This window comes from Schistosoma haematobium, chromosome 4 (genome assembly GCF_000699445.3).
Source record: "Schistosoma haematobium chromosome 4, whole genome shotgun sequence".
Classification (NCBI taxonomy): domain Eukaryota; kingdom Metazoa; phylum Platyhelminthes; class Trematoda; order Strigeidida; family Schistosomatidae; genus Schistosoma; species Schistosoma haematobium.
In genome coordinates, this window is record NC_067199.1 from 39,462,795 (window position 1) to 39,488,335 (window position 25,541).

Below are 25,541 nucleotides of genomic sequence, written 5' to 3' on the forward strand. Positions count from 1 at the left end.
CCCCTCCCCAGGTCGCGACGACTGAGGAGGGGCGCCTAAACAGTCGCTTGTTTTATGTTAGAGACAGAAACTCTGGCTTGAATTTCTTGGTGGATACAGGCGCTGCTCTTAGCATCATCCCTCAAAATAAAACTGAGATTAGTCGAGAAACATCATCAATTACACTTCAAGCTGCAAATAAAACTAAAATCGCGACATTTGGGCAGAAAACTTTAACCCTAGATTTGGGGTTCAGGAGGCAATTCCCTTGGGTTTTCACGGTAGCCGACTTAGATCTGGCAATACTGGGGATGGACTTTCTAGAGAGATACGAATTTCTAGTTAACACCAAGAAACGGCGATTAACACTAAAAGAAACTTCGTATTACACAAAAGGCAAAGAAAGTCACATCAGCTCTCTTAACTTGATTCAAACTTCCCCAGTAACAACAGCGAAATTCCAAGATATACTCGCGGAATTTCCAAACTTAACTAAACCAAACCCACAGCCTTCCAAAGACAAACTAAAAGTAAGTCACACCATCAAAACCGAAGGTGCACCGGTTTTTGCAAAACCCAGGAGACTAGCACCAGATAAGCTCAAAATCGCTAGGGCCGAGTTTGATTATATGCTACAATTGGGTATTATCCGTCCCTCTGATAGTCAATGGGCATCCCCTTTGCATATGGTCCCAAAGAAGAATGAAGGTGACTGGAGACCGTGCGAGGATTACAGAGCCCTCAACCGTCAAACCGTACCAGATAGGTACCCAATACCTCATATCCAAGATTTCACAAACGGTTTACAGGGTATGAACATATTCACTAAAATTGATTTAGTCAGGGCATATCACAATATCCCGGTGGCTGATGAAGATATTCCCAAGACAGCTATTACTACACCCTTTGGCTTATTCGAGTTTGTACGCATGCCATTCGGCCTGAGAAATGCGGCACAGACATTTCAAAGATTCATAGATAACCTACTTCGAGATATGCCATTTGCGCAGGGGTATATAGACGACTTGTTAATTGCCAGCCCCGATTTGCAATCACACGAACAGCATGTACAAGCAGTCTTGAAAAGACTGGATGAACATGGAATAAACATACATCAAAGTAAGTGTTTTCGGTGTTCAAACTTTAGAATTTCTCGGTCACACAATAAGCCCAGAAGGGATTAAACCTATCAAAAAAGAAGTGGATACCATCAAACAATACCCCATACCTAGTTCTCTAACACAACTGAGAAGTTTTCTAGGTCTAATTAACTTTTATCGCAGATTCATACCAGGTTGTGCACAATTAATGCAACCTTTGACAGATTCACTTAAAGGAAAACCAAAAGAATTCAAACTGTCTTCTGACGCCATCGAAGCTATTAAACAGCTTAAAGATAAACTGGCTCAAGCAACTACGTTGATATATCCGAATTCTCTTTCCCCACTTGCTTTGATGGTGGATGCTTCAGATAAAGCAGTAGGCGGTACCCTTAACCAACTGGTTAAAAACGCCTGGAAACCAATTGCTTTCTTCTCGAAAAGACTCGCTCCAGCCGAAACAAGGTATTCTACCTTCGGGCGAGAACTTCTTGCAATCTACCTGACCATTAAACACTTCCGACACATGTTAGAAGGTAGGGAATTTATAGTCTTTACGGATCACAAACCTCTGACGAATGCTTTAAAAGCGAGAGCCGATAAATACTCACCTCGAGAAGTCCGACACCTTGACTATATATCACAGTTCACAAGCGATATCCGACATGTCAAAGGTCAGGACAATCAGGCGGCAGATGCTTTATCCAGACTAGAAATGAACGTGCTACAGCAGTCTACAGTAAACTTCGAAACGTTGAGAAACGAACAAGAGCAGGACCTAGAATTACAAAACCTACTTAAAACAAACAATTCAAGTCTTAATTTAAAACAATTCCCATCACCTATCGATGGTATTCTAATTTATTGTGACACGACCAAGGCAATGCCGCGACCTTTCGTTCCCAAAAATATGCGAAAGTTGATATATAATAACTTTCATTCTTTGTCTCATCCTGGCGCAAAAGCTTCAACAAAACTAATCAATGCCAGATATATATGGCCGAATTTACAGAAGGATGTACACAAATGGGTTAGAGAGTGTTCAGCATGTCAACAATCAAAGATTAATCGTCACACAAATTCACCCATAGGTGTTTTCTCGCAACCAGATGCACGTTTTGCCCATGTGCATATCGACTTGGTAGGTCCTTTACCACGTTCAAACGGTTTCAATTATCTGTTTACATGCATAGATCGATTTACCAGATTCCCTATAGCCATCCCGATAGCGGACATCACAGCGGAAACAGTAGCCAAAGTTTTCATGCAGAACTGGGTAACCATTTTTGGTACACCCATAACAATAACGACGGATAGAGGAGCGCAATTCGAATCCGAACTATTTAATAACTTGGCTAAACTTCTAGGCTCCAACAGGATACGCTGCACTGCATATCATCCTCAGGCTAATGGGATGGTAGAACGTTTTCACCGTCAGCTAAAAACCGCCCTTATATCTCACTCAAACCCCAATCAGTGGACAGAATTCCTACCGTTAGTTATGTTGGGAATACGAACATCTGTCAAAACTGACGCACAGTGTTCAGCTGCGGAACTGGTTTTCGGAACAACTCTGAGACTACCAGGTGAATTTATTAACCCTAATACTAACAGTCAAAAACTTAATTTAGAAAATTATGTAGATCAACTACGGGACCACATGTCTAAAATTAAGCCGATTAATACTCGTGAACAATCGCGCGCCGTATATATACCTAAAGACCTAAGCAATTGCACGCACGTCTGGATAAGATGTGACAAAATAAAAGCACCACTCAGTCCTCCATTTGAAGGTCCTTTCAAAGTCATCTCAAGAAAATCTAAATATTTCGTGATAGAAAAACATGGAAACATCGACACAGTAAGTATTGATAGGCTAAAGCCGGCTTATCTAGATCATGAACCACCATACGTGTTGTTAGATCGTTTAACTGACAAATCCATTACGGAATCGAAATGTAAAGATAATAAATCTTTACAAATGACTAAAACGGTTCGCTGGGCACATCCAATTAGTCAGTCAAGGATGTTGACAGTTTCGGCTGCGGGATAAAATCTAACCACGCAGCTAATCACACCCTGCATCTACTTAAAAATAATTTTTTTCCTCATTCCGTCTCACCGACAACTCCCCAGACCTTTTACCTTTGATATATACGTGTTATGTTAAATATTTTTTTAAAATACTGGACACATGAGCTAGGTATTCCGCAACGATGGCTGAGGATTTTAATCAAACTCATACAACTAACACTGGCAAATACAACGAATTCAAAAAGCAACCCAGGCGAGTTTTATAATTTCTTTTTCTGGTTAATTAACTATGTTGGCTGTACTTCTTATATATTTATATACATTTTCACGTAGACTGGCTATACATATATACCATATGAATTACTTCTAAAAGTTTTCGGTTGAGGATATGTTTAGTAGCTTGATACGATTAATACTACCATTAATAAGTAGTTTTCTAGACAAAACATTTTGGATTAAACCATAGTCAAGTACTTATTAAAGTTCTCATCATTTTTTTCATGTTTAGGAGACTTACGTAATGACTTAACCAGTTTCCCTGCAGCATGCTTTTTAGTGTGATCATATAACCCATCTTTATTGGCAATATTCAGATTTTTTTTTAATTTCTGACATTTAAGAATCAATAACCGTGAAGATATAGTACAGTGCGTTACTGTAAGGTTACTATGTCAGCCGCATTGATTCCACATACCTAATTTTAAACAACTTATAAGGGAACTGTTTAGTAATTATAACATTGAACTGACAATATGAATATCACGACTATGCTAACGTTAAACCAATTATTATTAGTGGCCCATACAAAGTCCTGGAACTTAACATTAGCGTTATAAAAAAGACATTTTATGTCAACAACTGATATATATATATATTCGTTAGTTTAAATATAACGTAAAATGGAAATTTACTAAACTTGCAGTTTTTTTTCTATGGTGATAATATTCATGTAAACAAAGAACTTATACTTTTCCAATATGGCACTTTGATATATCAATCTGTCCTCTTGTCATTTTTCTCTCATATGTGCGCGACTTACGGGCAACAAACATCGTATTGAAGGTGGGCCTGGTGAACAAAAACGCAGGCTACACACGCACTCGAACCTCTGCCCTCCTGAATGCTAGACCGCGTGCTTAGCCGTTAAGCCACATCAGACCACGGAGAAAGTGACTTCAATATTTCCTTACACCAATTAATCACTCATAATACTAATGAGTAATAGGACTTACACACTTCTGAGGTGCAAACCAATTCGTTACTTGGATGAATTGACGATATATTGCTTCAATATATCATGCATACCTAAATCAAACAAGAAAAGGGTATTTGACACAACTGTACTTGATCCGCATACTCTACACAATTTTTTTTGCTTCTTAACCGTATATTCCTTTCCTTTTCGTGGAGTATTCTGATGCACCCTTGGTTACGCACCTAGTTGTAAAACGCGGTCGTCACAGGCTCAAGGTCACGCGTTTGATCGATTTTGTTAAAGAGTCCAACTTCTAGCAAGTTTACCCTTTTACATATATGCATTACAAAAAAGTATTTTTTTTTGTTTTCATGGTTTTTCGTGAACAAGATATCTACACTATGTCTAATCTCTTCCAGAATACCAATCCGTTCTGGAGACCAGGCACTTACATGGAACCGAACAACTATCAATTACATTTATGTATTTCCATTTTGTATCTTATTATTTTATGCAGGCAGTGGAGCAGTTCTTCAGGTTTGCTTGATTTTCACCATTACCTTTGAAGTAGATTCTTCTTTACTTTTTACTTGAGGGCAACTCAAGAGGCAGGTGAGTAAACACCTGATAGCCGGTCTGAGCACGGAAAAATCGTACCTCACCAACATGGTGTTGGGTAGCCCGCTCGCGGCACTTCCTCAGATATTCTTATTCCACATTCTCACACTTTCTCTTGAAAGCACACAGCAGACCGTCGTCGATAGTTGTAGAAGAAATCACATGCTACAAAATAAGATGACAAGCTAGTAAAGAAGAGACATCCATGGACTATCGTTGACAGCGTCAGTCGTCACTGATTGTAAGTCAAACAGTGAGGGAGTTGATAATTTTCCCTTGGGATGAGAAATAGAACTAAGGTGTTTTCGATAGATAGGTTAATCGAGCCGACGTTCCTACGGAAGTCGATTCTAGGGGGAAGCTAATGTAACAGCTTAGGTTGGTTGGTTAAGAGTTGACCCCAAACAACCAAGTATATGCCAAAACAGTATTGTTCAAGTATTCATTCACTTCCTTGTTTTGTATAAGCGTTATATTCCCTATTATCTTATATTGAATGTTGAGAGCCTTTGTTTGTCTGAACAGATAATCCCACGCTCCACTGTGACTGCGCTAAGATCGAAATAAAGACCTATTCACTACTTGTCTGGTTTCTTCTATCAATAGCACGAGGGTTACCTATAGACACGAAAGTGGCACTTCTCCTATACTGTACCTAGTAACGTTTGAATCCCCAAAGTGCATGTAGAAACACATTGCCGAGTTGTTAGGCATCAGCCACTCTTAAGACCAGTTAACCATACTATTCAAGTCTGCCGGAAGAGCGTCTGTGCCTCCAGTTATTACTCGCCAGATCTTTACACCGTCAACGTATAATAACATTGGAGACTGTACTATACTTGGAGGATCATTAACATACATTATAAAAAGTAAAGGACCTAGGACCTTGAGGTACTCCATTAAGTACTTGTCTCCAGATGGAGCACTTGGAATTTATTCTTGCTTTCTGTCTACGACCTACTAGGAAATCTTTAATCCATTTTAAATGGCGTTTGGCAATACCAAGGTTTACCAACTTCAATAGCAGTCTATTAGTTGACACCTTGTCAAAAGCCTTACTGAAGTCTATGTAGACAACATCCACTGAGTTTCCGTTGTCTAGCGCATTAATCTAGAGCTCCCTTGCTATAAGGAGGCTCGTTGTACAGGATAGACCCTTTCTAAAACCATGCTGTGCCATGTTCAGCAAGTTATTGGTTTCCATAAACGCCGTTATAGTCCGTTTGATTATTCTTTCCAGTATTTTAATTACCACACTGGTGAGGCTTATGGGTCTGTAATTTGATGGAACTTGTCGTAGACCTGTTTTATGTATGGGAGTGACGATTGCGTCCTTCCAGTCCATAGGTAACACACCTTGGTCAAGTGACATTTTGAATATCACAGTCAGTGGGGCTGCGATATATTCGGCAATATGTCTCAAGATTTTAGGGTGTAGTTCATCTGGTCCTGTTGACTTCTCCATGTTTAGGGTGCTAAGAGCCTTAAGCACATCGTTTTGGTCGAAGTCCACGGTGAGCAGCGGGTTTGTTGACTCTGTAATTGGATCTGGTTCTTTCTCTAGAGGAGGTTCCTGAGTGAAAACTGCCCCAAAGTAGTCAGCCATAACCTCAGCTTTTTCCTGATCTTCCTCTATCATTTCAGATTCACTTCCTACTTTAATTAGGTTGGGAATCCAATGATGAATCCTTGTTCTGTAGTTTATGTACGAGAATATCCTCTTGGGCTGCTTGAGTGCAGATTGTGCCAACTGCATTTCATATTTTCTTTGAGCTTCTCGAATTTTTGCTATACACTTGTTTCTTACCGATCTGTAGCTTTCCATCGTACCTGCTGTGCCAAGGCGGATGGCAACATCCCAGCATTTCTTCTTTTGTCTTGGTAAACGTCGAATATCCCGCCTATCCAGGGATGTCCGTGCTTCTTTCACTTTGGGACAGTCCAGGGTACGTATGGTTGAGTTACCCGACTGTATAACTGCCTGAATAGAGTCCATGCCTCTTGTACTGATGCCTTTGAGTCGATTTCCCAATTTTCAGCCGATGCTGCGGAGTTAATTGCCTGCATCTCTGCCTTCCATATGTTAGGATGGGCCGGGGCAGCTGTTTGACAGGCAATTTCAGCCATGAATTTGAATAAGATGACTGCATGGTCAATTCTCCCAAGTGGTGGGAGAAAAGCCATTTGACCAACGTCATCACCGTGTGTGAAAACTAAATCTAAAAGAGACGAAGAGTTTCTTAAGTCGTATCTTGTGGGATCTTTAATGTGCTAATGCTAATCTAATCGAGGTTTCTAACAGTTTGCAGTCGAACGACGATATCGATTACCCTAATTCTAAGTTAACCTAGTTTATATATGGTGCATTAAAGTCGCCTACTACAAGGCTATTACCGTTGTTGCACCAGGACTTAAGTTTACTTAGGATAAAATCATCTGCTACACATTCTGGACTGCGATATACTACAACCACTTCAATATCTTGCCGTCGGCATTTCAACTTACATCTCACCAGTTCACATATCCCTGAAACCTGTGCCACTGTCACAGCTACTCTTATGGCTAGGGTACTTTTCGTGTACAAGATAACATCGCCCCACATACAGTTAAATCTATCAGCCCAACTGGTTAAAAAAACAGTCAACTGAACTTCATTACCTAGTACTTCTGACGTTAACCAAATTTCCGAGACAGCAATAACATCCGGTTTTTCTTTATCCATCACTGACTTGAGCACCGCCATTTTATTCAGTAGGCTGCGAGCACTTGTGTAGCACACCTTTAAGTCCGTGGAGAACTGTTCATTACCACCCAGAGTGGTTTGGAGGTCGTTTTGCTCCGAAATTTTACAATTTGAAAACCTTTAACACAAGGTTTCTTTCACCGTTTTGGCGACGCTCATTTATTTCCGCTTCTGCAGTTCGTCTCTTAACACGATAAGCTAGGCTGAGATCCTCACGGACCTATATTCCGGACCAAATCAGTTTACGTGAGTTACCTAGAATCAGGTTCCTTTCCTCAACCGTGGCAAATGTAACCGTCAAGAGGCGGTTTTTCTGAGGACATTCAGAATCCTCCTTTTGTCCTATTCTATAAGGCTTACGAATACTAAATCCTGGAACTGCATCTGGGAGTAGTTTGCTTATTAAAGACTTAGTATCACTGAGATCGTGATCAAATCTAGCCTTTGGTACCTTATCGGTAGATTCTCTTAACTTATAAAAAATGACTGACGTCTCAGAGAGACTTGTCTTAACATGCAGTGGAACTTTTTTCCGATACCGTGTTATCAGCGCAACCGCCGTCGTTTTTCCTAAAGGCCAAAACCAACAGGCTCGTAGCCCTAACCCTAACCAAAGTACTTTTAGTTAAAGTAAACCAAGAATGTTTTTTGGTGCAAAAAGTACACAAAACAAGTATAATCACGACAAGTACAAAAATCACTGCCCTTTTTGAAATGAGCGCCGAAGTACCCAATTTCAGATTTCCGACTCAGATTTGAGTCCCGAAGATAAAAGACATATAGCTTATGTTAGTCCTTTCCTAGTAGATTTCTGAGTATTTTTAATTCTCTTGAATGATCGATTCGAAACTGCAGATAACACTTTATCGGGTAGCAAGTTCCACGAGTTAATGACTTGGTATGAAAACCTGTACGTCACATGTATTCAGTTTGTTTTATGCTTTTGTGCCAGACTGTCATGTCCTCTAAGACGTTTTGTTTCTGTGGTAGGAAAAAGAGATGATATATCAGGTTCAAAATAATCATCAAAATAAACCCTTCTTGAAACCGTGTTATTCTCTGTTTAATCAGTTGTTGGTTCCCACAAATGTCGTTATGGTCTTTTTGATTATTCCCTTTACTATTTTAACTACGACACTGGTAAGACCGACAGTTGTGAAAGCTGATGGAAGTTTTCACGATCCTACTTTACTTAGTGGAGTGACGACTGCATCCTTCCAGTTGATAGGTGACTCACCTTGGCCTAGTGACGTGTCGTATATCGTATCCCATAAGGTAGCCATATGTTGTGCAAATTGTCTCAGTGTTTATGGGTGTAGTTAGCCCGGTTCAGTAAAATTTTCTTCATTTCTATTGATCGATTTCTGGCACGATCAAGCGGACTGAGTACCTCACGGTAATGTGTTTTAGACCAAAGCCGTTTTGAGCGTATTTCCCACCATCATGTTTCTTTCGTTAGTGGGTTCACGGTATGATCTATATGCCATCTTTTCTTTGTCATTTCAAAATTCACTTCTACTGTCCTACGAAGCTCACAATTACTAACTCCTACTACAGTTTCCGCGGGGTAGCTTGTTTAATAAGGACTTAATTTGGCTTAGGTATTGTTCGATCCTAACCTTTGATGTGATGCGTTGTATTGGGGATGAAGATGCCACAGGTATTTGAAGTTTGACAACACTTTGAACAGTAACACTCTATATAAATCGTACCCACCAAGTGAAATCAAAAGACAGAAGCAAGGATGTTCGAAGATATATTTGATAGGCTATCAATATATCGAGGATCGACTGATCTAATCTGGCTAGCGATTGCAAAGGATGTTGGACAAGGCGTTTCCACTCGTGACCTGGTGCGGATGCATGACCGAGCTCCTTCAGCTAGGTGAGTCAATTAAAACTAATATGGTCAGCATCCAATTTCGGAGACTTATGAGCTATTTATTTTGGGGAATTATTTACCGCTACTGATCACTCCTCTCCTAGTGGAGTAATGATGACCCTAAGACGTGGCCAACCAGAAGCTTAAACCCAACGAGTTTGTCACTGGTAAACAATCTCCTGAAATTTCACTGGTTGAAATCATTAGTCAATTGAAGCCAGACCACCATGGAAAACCTGGAAGCACTGGACCGCTTGCTAGGTTTAGCAGCCTCTGGTCGTCTTTCCTTACTATAAGGGAAATATAATGAAATTTTTGGTTCCTCATAAACTTCGTCGTTCTTTTTTGTCTTTTTCAGCCGTACTGGCAAAGAAGAAAATATGTAAGTTCATAACGAAATATACTTGTACTTGCGTAAAAACACAGAGAGGGCGAAAAAAGTAAAATAAACTCTTGCACATGTGTTGGCGTAAAGAAGGACTTTTTAACGGCTTTTTTCGTCTGTTTTTTTTGGAATAAAAACATCAATGTATAAGCATATTAAAAATGTTTTTTAATTTTATATATAACACAAGGCAAAATCGAGATGATATAAGATGTCTAGTATCTCACGTGCAATAAACGTACAAATGTTCTGGAATTCTTACTCTTCTTCCAGAACGCGTCGTTTTAAGTTTATTTCCGGATACTGCCGAAGTATCATCATGCATGTTGGCTGTCGAATTAGGTATAATAAGTGTAGGAACCGTATCATTCGATTGTACCTAAGGAAAATATACGTGAATAGGATTTTTTTGTAAATACGCTGCTTTGAAGCGATCGATGCGGATGCTATGGCTGGTTCCGTTTTTACCGACAATATGGTACTTGAGTTCGCGTTGAAGAACTATGAAGGGTCCTTCGTATATTAATTCAGCAGGTCGTCGATGTGAGTCTCGATGTAGGAAGACATGCGTACTATATCTTAAGTCAAGTTGAACGAAAACATTAGTTGATTGCGATCGACTTGAAACAGGTTTAACTGAACTCAATGCGCTTGTAAGCCTCAGTTTTTTATATTACCATAAAACCTCATCACGACATCCTTTATTTCTTTCTCGCGTTTTGATTGATTTATAGCTTTATCGAACGAAAACCATTTGGTCTGTGCTAAGGCGTCTGAAAATGTATATATAATCTAAAAACTTGATAAAATATAAGAAACCAACCCAAGATAGAAAAAAGAATCTAAGAAGCAACAAAAATCGTATAACGACCTCAATATCTATTAACAGCTGACGGGTTACCAGTCACAAAGGATTGCAGGAAACCAATAAATTGTGCTTCACAAATATATGTGAATTGAAATAATTGCACCCGCCATATACGTTTGCTGGTCGGTAACCCCACTCTCCCTTCTTTTCGACGTTAGGCTTTTTCACGGTAGTGGTTGGATTGTAATTGTCTTACCTCCGAGCTCTATGTTCCACACTGTGTTAGAAAGCACAAATTCTGCAGGTACCTAGGACCGTTATGTCAGGTAGTTGAAGCTAATAGATCGTTGTTAGAAAACCGAAAACGGTAATGCATGGCAACGTAGGATAAAGTGTGTGTTTTGAAACAAAATACGTCAGCAGAAACAAATTAATAGGTAGAAGAGATATGGAATTTATTATTTCTAAATCAATGAGCTGCTGTTTGAAGTTAAATGATAGGACTATTACATATATGAGAAAGAATGAAAATCGATGTTCAGTAAATAAGAAAGATCTAGAACTGCGAGAAGTGCTTGCTGAATTGTTGGCAAATAATATCAGGGTCGTCAACAACGTTTCCGTTAATTATGAAGAATTTAGTCGTGCCAAGAGAATTTGACTTCACACGAGATTTATAAAGCCGAAGTACTGATAATTCTTGGCTTTTGCTACCTAGGGCTTTATTTTCTATATTCATAAAATACTTGCGTTTAGATGAAGTATTTCTGTCGATGAATTTAAGTATACCCTGAAGTGCATACACGTCATTGTGCTCGTAGTAGCGACGTTTTAATTTACTCAGCTTTCTTTTAAAAGTATTCTGGCTCCTATTAGCATTATAAGCCACAGGGTCAATAACAGGAGCAGTTCAGTCAAGGCAATATATCAGGTAGTGGTAGAGATTGGAAAGCGCAATGTCAACATTATTTGTGGTAAAATAAGTTTCCCATGGTAAACATTGAATGAGAGTTTCAGTCCGTTCCCAGGTTTGTTGATCAAAATGTCTGCTCTGGTACATCATTGAAGCTTCAGAGTTCTTATCTTTGTTCCACTACAAACTGTTAAGTATTATTGAGGATTCAAATTCAGATGCCTTGTTGATTCTTCCTTTCTCTTTTTCAGCATCACATTCAGTGCACGGCAATGGAGCTTCTTACGAGTGAAACAAACTTAATGTACGCGTTTTTCAAGACTAAAACTTACACCAAGCACTACATAAATGTGCATCATAACTAAAAACATCTTAAACACTTTTATGGCATAAATACTTATCAGGACCAGAATTCTAACACAATAATGCTGAGTTTGGACCTGATGTGTAACGTGAACGCGATGCCATTTTGGAAAAAGGATATAGAACTGCGACTGTAGTGCCATCCTAAAACATTACCTAGTCATCAACTTTCTGAAACATCATTGATTTCATTTATTTACAATCTTACTTAAGAAGCACACTGTATGCAGAACAATGTTGTAAGTTATAGATCATGCCTGTAAAAATGTCGTGTACCTGTTATGGCAGAAATACATAACATTATTTTACATGTAAGTGAATAACACTATCCTCATAGGAATCTGTTGAGAAGAGAGTTACACAAGAGCGAATTACGGGCACTTTTCCTTTGTTACTCTGAATAAGTCATCGACCTTAAGTTACAAAATCTTTTCTGTTTCCAATGGTTTACATGAAGATATGATGACTCACTTAAGGTATGACTGATGAGATACTTTTTGCAGAATATGAGAATAAAGAACCAGTATAAGGCCAGTATAGGCCACTATAAGTGAGTTCTAACAAAATTATAGTAAATTAAATTGGTCATGTTGGTTAACATAACTGCATAACAAAATGGAGCGACGTCACAGAAAATGACTATATATAAAGAGTTAAGTCATACTTAAGAAAGACCAAAACAAAAGGTTGCTCTAAGGCTGCTATCACCAAATAAATATGGTTTTTTGGGCTATTCATGAATCAATCCGAAACTTAGAAGTAGAACGGTTTAGCATATGCGAATGCGAGGCCACACTTAGTGTATCAGATACAAGCAATGAGTCTTGTTTCCAGTATAAAATAGATATGCTTCAGACTTTTATTGTTCTATTGTCTGAGGTGGACTGAAGTGGAGGCTTATTCTTCTCAAGGTCATCAGCTTCAAGCAGATGGCGGATATAGCCTTCGATCATATAACTCAGGAGGTTAGGGGTACTGTATATCCGGGTAAGCTTCGACTCAAAGAAGATGAGTTTATGTATAAAAACGAAAAGACTGGAAAGGTGGATCACTTCTCCCGGTCAGATATAGAGTCAGCCCAATGGATAGTCCGTGCTACTGGTTTAGGATTAAGCATAAAGTTAAAAAATAACTCTTTGCATCGGTATGATGGCTTTGGTGAAATCGAAGCGGAAAAGGTCGGGAGCTTTTTCAAGAAGTATTTCGACGTTGAAATTGTAAAGCGTGAACTGTGCTACAAAGGCTACAATTGGGGAGACGTGGATTTCGATGGTAATTCAAACTTGCATTATCTACTGATTAAGGCGATGTTCTCGAGTTTTCAGTTAAAAACGCCATGGCTTTCGAGGTTCCTCTAAGCAATGTTGCAAATGCTGTTTTGAACAAAAACGAGATTATTTTCGAATTTCACCTAAATGATGAAGCTGAAGTTTGCTTATCTGAAATGCGTCTGTACACTCCGGGAACTGAAGCTGATAGGGAAGGCAAAGCCCCTTCTATATATTCCAAGGTTACTCAAAAGGCAGATATTATTCAGGTAAGCTAGTTATTTACTTTATCACGACAATTAAGGTTACGGGAGATTTCTTGGTCGAATTCAAACAGTTGCAGTGTCTTCAACCTCGTGGCCGTTATGATGTTAAATTATATCCAAGTTTTATCCATTTGCATGGCAAGTCTTACGACTTTAAAGTCCCAAAGAATACTATTACTCGGTTGATGGTGCTTCCTCATCCCGATAATCGGCAGATATTCTTTGCAGTTCAACTTGATCCACCGATCAAACATGGTCAAACCAGATATCATTTTGTGATTTCCCTTTTCGACAAGGATTCGCACATAAACTTGGAAATGGCTGCGACAGAAGACTGGCTTCAGGAGCAGTTCAATGGAAAATTAACTCGAAATATTTCAGGACCTGAATATGAAGTTGTAGCTCGCGTGTTCAAGGTGAGTTTGCCTTGATGTTCTCAATTTCTAGAAATCTCTTTCACTGCCATCGGAAAGTCCCGTGGCATTATTAGGTTCTGCTTGAAAATATTCTTAAACTAACAGTTCTTGAATATGATTACTGGTTTTCCTAGGTATCTGGAGTACATGCTTATGAATTGAAACACTTAGGTAGCGAGAATTTATGTGAGGATTTGAAATTGATATCAATTTGCGTAAAATCAACCCAAGTTCCGTCGTACTGAATTCTTTGCTGGGAAAAGCCTTTATACACGTGGGTTAGCCGAATATGTCCTTATGACACAGATGACGAACTACTTCAACTTCTATTGCTACTCATGAGGAATGGCTATCCACACAAATCCGTTGACACAGATTGGATCCTGGAAAAGCACAGATTGTTCAAGATAAAACTGCGAATGTCGAATTTAAAGGCAATACGGTTGCCAAAATCCTAAGTAAACGGATTTCAAAACCCATGAATAAAGCCTATCCAGCTAGGCCTTGTGCTGTCTTTTCAAACCGACCTATCATTTACGGATGTTTTAAAGCTAACCCTCCGCTTCTAACCACATCGATGTGTATCTATGCTCTTGTGAGGCAGGTTACATTGGTCGCACAAAGCAATCACTTTCCAGATGTAACTTAAAAGGGGAGTCCAGAGCTGTCACTAACTCAGTACAGCAGCCACAATTGATTGATCACTGGGTGGTGATCAATCTCATGCTTGTCTAGTCCCTATTAGTGCAGATCGAATGCTATCGATCATGTTGCAATGTGGCCACCTTGCTGACGAGTGCCAAGTAGCACGAAACCCGGGTCCAGGGTTTCCTGTTGACTACCTCCAACCACCATCTAATCTCAGTACAGCAGCACCTAACTAACTCTGGACACGTTGCTTCACAGGAGCCGTCCTTTAGTGTAATCTATATAGTCAAAAGAATTGGATCTCAGGAAGTTTGAATCAAAAACGCATGCACTGTCAAGGCTTTGGCGATCCACCAATTCAAGCTCGATCTCTGTGTGCAAAAGTTACACGTCCTACCTCCCATCCTTCCTCGCCCTTAATTCCCTTCTCCATGATGTCATTCCTAGTAATTTAGATCAGTCTTAACCTGGCTCTGTTCAGTGAGACGACTGTGCCCTTGGATTGTTTGCTAGAGGATGTTGTGATTAATTAGTTTGATAACTCCTAAAGGGTCTGTACTAAACACCTCAGGGAAATCAAGGACATACAACCAACTTTCCATTTTTCTGTTGCAACAGTGGGGTTAGAAAGGATTGCCTAATCTCACCATTTTTCCTTAACTGTTCCATCAATGAAATTCTTTATTTACCTATGAAAAAAGTAAATAATGACAGTGGCTTACTGTGCAGTGGTACTAGGGCTATCCAGATCGAACTTGATCAGTTGACAACTAATTTCCGCAAGTAAATCATGTACCTCGCCCCTTTGAAGTTCAAGGTACCGCTCCAAGAATGCCAAGTGCTTGTGTATATGTTCAATAACTGTGGCCAACCGTTAGTAATAGTAAAATAGTTTGCCTAAGTGCTAGTAATGGAATTTCAGATGAGACCACTCTATGTATTTTGTAAGCCAGAGCGATTGGTTCCAATCCGAGCCATCTTTGATACCTTCACAATACTACTTTAGTTGTAAAAGGTTGAGTGAGGACAGTTCTAATATGTGCTTGTGAAATCTAACTCCGAGTTGCAAATATGCAACGGTTGTCAATATTTCCGAAGGATTGCTAACATTCAGTGACAATATCATGTTAATGACCTTAGGGTTTGACAATGTATGTTCACTAAAGTGTCAGTAGTTCAATCAATTTTGACATCTTGAAACATCAACTTCGGGAGTTTAGTAATAGTTTATGAATGTCATCTCAGCGGTTCACACATTATACATTATTCGTTGACGCTGAGATTGGTTGACAAAGGCAAAGTGGTAGTCGGCTTATGGTAGCGTTATTGTACGAGGCAGCTAAACAGGACTGGTGTCTGCCAGTCCATCACGACTTCTTAGTTGGGATCTTAGACACAATTTTACTCAGTGGCCTGAGACGTTATCAGACACTACTCAGTGCAAAATCCACTTGGGATCCAGCTGTAATTTCCTTTTGGGTTCATAAAAATATGAGGAATTCCCCTAAATAAAAGAAGTCTTTCTTAGTTGTATTTTTAATTGAACTATACCTCGTAATAAATGGTAATTTGTTTCATACCATTGACATTGATTTTACTAGCATTCCCTTTATTTCTTCGCGATATTATCACTATTTATGTGGCCCATACCTTTTTACTGCCCTATTTATCAGGATTTTTACGCTGTAAATAAACAAATGAAAACAATGGCAATGATGTAGTAACTCAACTATCGGCTTTAAAATTATGTCTTTAGATTCTACTTTACTCAAATTTAGTAGGATGGATATTTTTCTCCATTAACCAGTCAGCATTTCTTAGTTTCTTAAGCGCTTGGATGTTTGTGGTTACTCTGGTTTGATTTTCCCCACTTTTCGCCCTGTAGTTTTACTGAATTGTCCCCCTGCTTTTCTGCTAACTTTTTGAACAGTTAACTGATTTCACCTAAAGTTCCATTATTATAGTCTTTGAAATCGACGCATCTCAGACTCAAAAGGAAGGAGCTATATGGTAATTAAGTCAAATGTAGAGTGTGGTGCTGTATAGAGAACCAGTGACTTAGTTCCAAACAGTTACAGTTAATAGTAAGTGATTATATTATCAGTTAGCCCAATATTGGAGTGGGTCTCATATTAATTCAGACAACCATTTGTTAGCGTTAAAAATGTAAAACAATGATGTATAAAGCCAACATAGTTTTACGAAGTTTGGTGGAATGTTTGATACACGTCACGTATAGTACACATATTTTTGAGTTGTAGCTTTCTATCTCAGCGTTTTACCTCATGTTTTTTTCTTTTGATTATCTCATTATACACAGGTTCTATTTGATCAGAAAGTTACAGTCCCAGGAAGCTTCTCTGCAAAAGGCGGTGGTTGTGCAGTTGCATGCAGTTATAAAGCGTCTGTTGGTTTGTTGTATCCATTAGAGAGAGGTTTTACATTCGTTCCTCGTCCTCCAATTTCTATACGTTTCGATGAAATAGTAGCTGTACAATTTTCCCGCGGGACGGGTGCTCAAAGGTCTTTTGATTTTGAGGTACGTTGACTATCATATTCAAATCCATTTGTTTGGCCAGTTAAAAAAACACAACAGATAGTCTGCTTCGATATTTGTTAGATATATATATATATATATATATATATATATATATATATATATATATATATATATATATATATATATATATATATATATATATATATATATGACAGAATTAAAATGTAGGAATTATTTTTTACTTGAAAAACACTTGGTCAACCTAATGCGCAAACTTCTCAGGGCGGGTTGTTATCAACATGCACAAAACACGAGATACCTTCCATAGGTATCCAAACATACATAGCTAATTCAGTTGTCATTATATCATTACACCACCATACTTTTCGACAGTCAATAATTTACTAACCTCAAAATAGTTCCCTTATTTGAATGCTAAAAGTAACCTGTCATTCGGTCAGTCAGTCAGTTACAACGTAGAAACAGGCACATATGTGCATCGGTCCACGTTGCCATACCTCAGTAGCACAAGATGAACACCAAATTGATAGAAGTAGTCACTTCAATAGCGGTAATGTGTAAAAGAAAGATTGCGTATAAGGACATAGTACGGGAAGAAAGAATTAGTTCGTAGAAAGAAAGATACGAAGCGATTTTAATCTCATAGTTTAAAGGAAAACAAAGTGTATACACCTACTCGATTGTGATCGGTTCTAGGCCATGTCACCTAGTTTCCAACCATTGGTTATGATAGTCACGCGGACCCCAACCAAGTAGTCTGCATCTACCAACATGGCTCAGACTAGAAGTTAGTGACTTCAAGCACTAATGCCACGTTTTGGTTTGGTTGCACCTAATTTTCTCCCAACTGTCCCCAACACTAATCTTCCTGGGTTACATTAGTGAGTATTATTGTCATAATATTGTGTGTCGGTCGAGATTCTATCGAGTCCATCATAAATCTCATAGGCCTAATTGTTCCTTAACTAGCAATTACCGTAGACCCTTAACGAATTCAATCTAAAGATATAAAAATGCTTTTATATTCTGCTGTGTTGACTTTATTATCTATGATTACTAAACTTCGAGTATATCACTAAACCCAATCGAACGTTTTAGGAAAGAAAATGATTAGTTTGTGAAAATTATCCGTACAATCAACCAAGTAGTTTATCCGAAAGTTGGTTTTGATCCATTCTTCGAAAACGCGTCTCATTAAAAGAATCGATTTAATCAAGATATTTCACTAGTGTTTAATTTTTATGTTTCTCCAAAAAAATCAAAGGTCTTGATATACTTTTTCCATATATAGGTGGAAACTCGTAATGGTTTAACGCATACATTCACTTCTATCGAAAGAGATGAATATCATCATTTGTACGATTTTGTAACTGCTAAAAAACTTCGTGTTAAAAATATCAGTTCAGAAAACAAAACTACTAATCCTGGTGATGACGTTTGGTCATCATCTGATGAATCACATGATGCTTACATGGAGAAGGTAAAGACAGAAGCTCGAGAACGAACAACTGAAATGGATGATGAAGATGACGACGATGAAGATGATGAAGATTTCAAACCACCGGAATCTGATGGTTCTGAACTTGCAGAAGAATATGATAGTAATGTTCAAACAACAACAAGTGAAGATGAATCTGGAGACAACGATGATGATGATGATTCGGAGGAGAACAAAAGTAACACTAGTAGTAAGAATACTACTACACACAAGAAAAAAGATAAACGAGACAATGATAGTGATGGATATGAAGACAGCTTGTCAAGTGTAAGCAGTACTAGTGAACCTAAACCAAAACAAAAAAAATTGAAAGAAGAACCAAAGAAATCAACAACTAAACCCCGTAAAGATGAAACAAAACGACAAACAACAAAAAAGCAAAAAAAACCTAAAGATCCTAATGCACCAACTCGTCCACTTTCTGCTTATTTCTTATGGTTTAATGAGAATAGAGAGAAAATTGCAAAAACTTTAGATGGACAAAATTCTGTTGCTGAAGTAGCTAAAGCTGCTGGAGAGATTTGGCGAAATATGGATAGTACAGAAAAATCAGGTTATCAATCAAGAGTTGATGAATTAAAAAAGAAATATCAAGAAGATTTACGTATATATCAATCAAATTTAGCGTCTTCTAAAGAACCAGATTTATCACCAGATTCTAGTAGTTAAGTCCAGAAATAATTAATTAATTCTTGTGAAATAAAATATCAACTTATTATTGTTTTAATATACTATGTACACTATATATATATTCACCATTTCTTATTATTTTGTTATTAGACTGAATTATGTTTTATGTAGAGATATCTCGGTACTGTCCATAAAAGAATTGACAATCATTTGGTTATATTAGATACAGAGCCTGATACTGTTGTTTCGGAAAATTTTTTTTTTTGTATACTCAGCATACAATAGGATAATACTATGACTTGAAACGTTATATCCAACTATAGAATTCACGATCAATAACTGAAAATTAGCTAACAGACCAGAAAATCATCTTTTTAAAATAGATGCTAGCAATTCACACAGAGTTTAGTCCACAGTTAAGTCAGTAGAACTAAATCATAGAAAGGAATCCACAACACTTGATAGTATCACAACATTTAGAAAAAGTCGGTGGCTTTTGTTTTCATTTAGTGCCCAGTCACATCTTACTTTCGCTGGTCACACATCAGGTAAAAATCGTACGTCTCCCAAAAACACCAAATAAGATCAGCATAGTAAAAACAAATTACCAAGATGAATAGCGAAGTAGTCGAAATAATATACCACCAATAATAGTGAGCAGGACTAAATAGTAAAGAATAGAGTCCAAAAACTAACAATAAAAACGTGTGCATGAAGGAATACTGGGACTTAATATTTAGAGGGACATAGAAGTAAATGCATCTATTGCACTGAACAATGTCATACGACGTTTCCAACTACCGACTCCGCCCAAACCAGCTGGTCTACATCTACTAACATAACTTCAATAGTTAATGAGTGCATGGATTGATGCTACGTCTCAGTTTGGCCATTCCCAGTTTCTTTTTACCCTACTCCTACCCCGGTTAATAACGTTCCTCAAGGTAGGATTTAGTTGAGTGTACGTAACACGCAGTGACTCACAACCTCACCAGTCGATCTACCATACGCTGGTAGACTTATAAAAAAATAATAGAATTATCTCTTGTAAAAACTGAACAAACTCCTATTTTCGTGTTTATTCAAGTTCTTTTGGCCTATATCTTATTCCCATACCTTGCGATTAGTGGGTGAGTGAAATGGCACAGAGCTCGTTGTAGATGCATTCATTCTTTATCTTCCTCTGGATAGTGTCGGTATCCGTTCCTACATACGTTTTCATTATTACTTCTCAGACCGTGTTCTTCACTTGCTCCCTTTAATTGATACTCCTACTATTGTTGTAACTCAGAGAATGTTAGGAAAGTGGTGACTTTTGGAACTACTTCCCGGATAATTTTTATCTAGATTTTTATTTTACAATTATTAAATAACTGTCATTTTATTTCTGCACTCCCCGTATCGTAAACTCCCGTTGGACTCATCACTTATTGCTATACATTTTACTATCCCTTAATTACTGTGAGTTAATTATTTACCTTTTGTTCCGTTCTCCGCCAGTTATGTATAAACTACAACTTCCCATTTGATTTGTATGGTGCTCTGATTATTCATGAGTGCTTAGGTTAATGACTGATTGACTTAACAAGGATAGGAGCTTGTCTGTTGCTATGTTCTTTTGTGGACTGAATACTTGGACCGGGACGAGTTAAATTATCTCGGCCACAGCCCAAGGTTAATCACTCAATCAAGGCGTCTTTGGCCATCCAGATTCAGAACAATAAATGGTATCTATAATTCATTTAAGAAAACTAAAGCATTCAGGTGATTATCTTGACTCCATTTCTATTCACCTTGTTAGTTTCTTCTCGCTGTAGTGATATGGTAAGGCAACTTGAGCTGGCGCATATTTATGCCAGACCCTATGTTGAATATGAATAACTGTTATCGTTAAGAATATAAATCTAGGTAATGGATATTTTATTGATGGGTAAAAATCTGTAGATAACTAAATATTTCCACATAAATCAACTTTACGAAAAAATTCATTGTCGAAGTAGTTTCTATTTAGAGGGTTTGTCAATCTAGCTTCGAAATAACATTTTTTTTAGAGCTTTTGTGTAGAACTAAGTATTTGTAAAAGAATTTCAGTTTCTATATAGTTGATATGGTCGATAGTAGGGTAGACATATGAAATGTAAATTATATGCCAAGCTTGATCAATGGTTGAAAGCTATAGATGAGATGGATCAAAATTGATCTCAGTGGTGTACAATTTATAACTTTCTAATCAAGAGATGATAACATAAACAAGCAACATATTATTCATTAATCAACAGCAGTAAAATCAGTGGTTTGTACAGTTTATATTTTCTGTGGAAAAAAAACAAAACAAACTAAAACGTTAATTTTTACGATTAAATCGTCGTGCAGATTAACTTTCACATTTCAAAAGATTATGTATAACACTAAGGTATCAATATTTTAAACTTAGCAAAAGTTACCCACTACTCAAAGGAACTGTTAGTGGGCATAGACTGGATTAAAGCATGCTCAATGCACGATTGCTTTGGTGCACGCTGATTGGCCAATCTTTTATCCAATCAGCACTAGTCGATACATGGAGAATACTCTAGAATCTTCTCAGGTAAAAACTATAAATATACTGACGTTTTTCCCTATTGTGATTCTGACTTGCTTCCATCTAACCTTGTTATTTGGAATATAATCTTCTTCCTGTTCAACCGTGTTCTGATTTGGGGACTTGTCGAGTGAACCGGTGTCCAAAAATACTAAGCAATAGGAATAGCTGGGTTATAACTGTAAGAGAGAAATATAACAGGAACTAAATAATTCCATCCTGGATTTCTGATTACTCAATAAAAAAAGTCTTGATATGTTTAGCTTATCTTTGAAAATACATTTTTATTATTGCACATGTAGTCAAAAATTAATTCAACCGACTGAAAGATACTTCAAGAATAAATCAGTCAGATAACTAAATAATATTGAAAATAGAAGAAAAATAACACAGTTGTCTTTATGGTAAAATAACCATTGAATACTAACTAATACTAACATATTCAAATAAATAACATGTACCAAAATTAAAACAACAGATGACGTAACATCTTTCCTTTCACCACCACCCCCCGCAGTCATATACACAAAGTCAACAAAAATCAGATTGGTCATTGAAACCAAAAGAAAAAACGCGGGAAATATTCAACACACTGTACAAATGATTTAAGATCATACATTGTGAATAATAAATTGTCATATATAAAGAAGAACATATTACAAACAATACTTTTCATATATTGAATAGATAATTGAAATAAGATGGATTGTGAAAAGAATTAATTGACCGATTGATAATGATGTTAAATAGGCTAAATTGACTTATAACGTATACAACATAATAAGTAATATTGAAAGAAGATTAAAATAAAAACAAACATATAAGTCACTCTATACAATGGATCTATAATATGAGTTATTTAGGGAGTAAGTTATAACAGAATATATAAAATCATATTGATCACAGTTAATATAGACTATTATTTGTTAAACTAATGATAAGTTTAATTGTATATAACAATACAATCCAAGAAATCAGATCAAAACGATTCGATTGCAAATAGACCCTGAGAGTTATTCATGAACACGTAAGTAATACATTTCATATCATTTAGTTCTTAAGTTATCTATAAGGTTTATACATGTCATAATGTAGTCCAAGGAAGTTCTTTCCATAATAGAATATTAGTAAGTAATATATTATAATAAATACTAGACAAAGTCAAATCAGGGAATGACAGTGAAGAGAGCAAGCAGAATAAACAGATAATGAGACTGTATCTGGAGAACTACGAAAGCCATCATCCAGAAAATACAGGTGTTTATTAACAGTTGTCTACGCAAAATACTTCGGATCCGTTGGCTGGACACTATTAGCAACAACCAACTGTGAGGAAAAACAAACCAGATCCCAACGGAGGAAGAAATTAGGAAGAAGCGCTGCAAGTGGATAGGACATATATTGAGGAAAGCACCCAACTGCATCACAAGACAAGCCCTCATATTGAATCCTCAAGGTCAAAGGAAAAAAGGAAGACCAAAGAACACATTACGCCGGGAAATGGGGATAGACATGAGAAAAGTGAACAAGAATTGGATGGGACTAGAAAAGAAGGCTTAGGACAGAGTGGGTTGGAGAATGCTGGTCGGCGGCATATGCTCCATTAGGAGTAACAGGAGTAAGTAAGTAACTGGAGAATTAATCCATACACTCAACAGCAAAACTGTGAACAGATTTTAAATATTCCTCTAATTAATATAAATTTATATAATAAGACTGTATCACTAAACACATGTACACTGGATGAATTTCATATTTTCTTGACATAAACAAGAAGTAGAATCTTTAAGAAAAACAATTTTTCTAAGCAAATATTCTTTTCGTTAGTAAAGCATACATTTTATCTAAACAGATGATTTATGCAAACGACATATTCGTCCACATTTTAATGGGCATAAATCTTTTTCATAAATAGCTTCCCAATGTGCATGATATGGTCGAAATAATTGACAAAGAAATGTTTCTAATACTGTATGCACGAATCTACGATTGAAACGTTCTTCCTGAAGCATATTAAATACACAGGATACACCACGACGAGTAGTTTCATTACCAAGAAATTGTGCAAATTCCTCTAGAAAATTTTATAATATTAATGAATTAGAAATACAGTAGTAAAATGATTGCGAATGAAAATTACATCAAGTCACAAATCAACTGTAATTGAAATCTAACTAAATCAATAGTATTATGCTTGAGATAAAGCTTAAATATCTTAAGTTAGATTATGCATGAAGTTGAGAATGTAAACACAACAGACTATTTAGCATACTCCAGTCTTCAATGATTCTACAGATGATGCTAGTGGATTTTGAAATTTTATAGAACAATTCAAAATGTGAGATTTAACACATGATAATGTACATTAGAGAATGTTGGATATTTATACCTGAAGGCTGATAAACAGAAGCGGTTTTTAATCATGAATAAGGTTATCACGAACCTTGTTAATGGTGATGTATGGGCAATCTCTACTTCTCTGTTGCAAACACTGAGAAAGAATACTCTTTCTTCAAGTGCCTAAAAAGAAATTACGTTAGTAGTAGTGGTCTACGTGACATAGGAGCGTGACCGAAGTACTCAATCTATAGTGATTTAGAAAAAATCGGCAACAGATGGAAAAATAGATAACATAAGAGATATAAATGGGAAGGATATGAAAATATTTGAAGGTCCTCGTAAAATATTTGAAAACAACTTTTTTAAAATAACATTACCAGGGTAATTAAAATAAAATCATATGTGAATCAAGAATGGGACAATAAGAAGATAAACGTAAAGTGAATCACAGTGGGAAAGGTAAGGGTTTACAACATCTGGTTAGTGATTCAATAGTGAACCAAAGTAAACACAGTGGTTGAAAATACCTCTTTTGGAAACTGAAGTTAGATCTTTTGGACTTGATTGCAATGGCTTACATTACGTAAGATAAGTCGTAATCTCGCTTCTCTAAGTAGCCTGTTCAGGACTCAATACAAAGTTGAGAAAGCTTCAACCATTTAACGTGATATTTGTTATCTATCAAATGAGAAAGGTTGGTTTTGTTAATAGATTTTGTAAATCCTTTACGTAAACCATACTAGTAAATGTTATAGAGCACTCAAGGTTGAAACCTGAGTAGGGCTACGTAAACCACTACACAGGAGCAGGTGGCTTAGTATACACACCTGTAAAATCTCATCATTAATATTCTATCCCTGATTTGTTGTCTAGGTACATGTTTCATTGAGAGGGTCGCTGGCATGCTTTGATTTTGATTATTATAACTGTAGAGCCTGATAATAAAGTTATATTAAAAAACCCGTTAAGTTAGGGGGTTAATACAGCACACAGTGTATCGGTGTCAGAATTCGAACACCGCACCTCACAGCAACAATCATCATTGAATACTTGTCATTAACAGTTAGCAATACCTATCTATAAATTTATATAGATAGTGTAAATATGGGCTGTAACTTTAACCTTTGCATCAGAATTACAACAAATTTCGACGTTGATTTATGGTCTCCATCTTGAACTAAGAACAATTAAGCGGTCTAAAATTATTAATAATGCCCCAAAAAGTAGAACGTTCAGATGCAGTCAGTCACACTAGAGGGATATTTTAATGCGTAAGTTCGAAGGTTGAACAAAGTAGAGAAATATTGGCCGTACATTTACAACTATGTGAATACTCAGAACAAAAAGACAACAG

At 37.1% G+C, this 25,541-nt stretch overlaps 2 protein-coding genes across 2 annotated transcripts in view; one reads left to right on the plus strand and one right to left on the minus strand.

Annotated features, from left to right (window-relative positions):
* Positions 1 to 9,489: 9,489 nt before the first annotated feature.
* SSRP1 (FACT complex subunit ssrp1) lies at positions 9,490 to 19,572 on the plus strand (the record flags this gene model as incomplete). Its single annotated transcript, XM_012941721.3, has 6 exons — positions 9,490 to 9,553; positions 12,899 to 13,291; positions 13,324 to 13,556; positions 13,592 to 13,969; positions 16,938 to 17,156; positions 18,430 to 19,572. 6 exons carry the CDS (start codon positions 9,490 to 9,492, stop codon positions 19,303 to 19,305), a joined length of 2,163 nt encoding a protein of 720 aa, XP_012797175.2. The 3' UTR covers positions 19,306 to 19,572.
* Positions 19,573 to 23,691: 4,119 nt separating this feature from the next.
* SNX13_1 (sorting nexin 13) overlaps positions 23,692 to 25,541 on the minus strand; it is a gene marked incomplete at both ends in the record, with an annotated part of 34,926 nt that continues 33,076 nt past the window's right edge. Inside the window, one exon of the mRNA XM_051219389.1 lies at positions 23,692 to 23,921. Coding sequence (XP_051066964.1) covers positions 23,692 to 23,921 — 230 coding nt within the window. The remainder of the gene's footprint in view (positions 23,922 to 25,541) is intronic.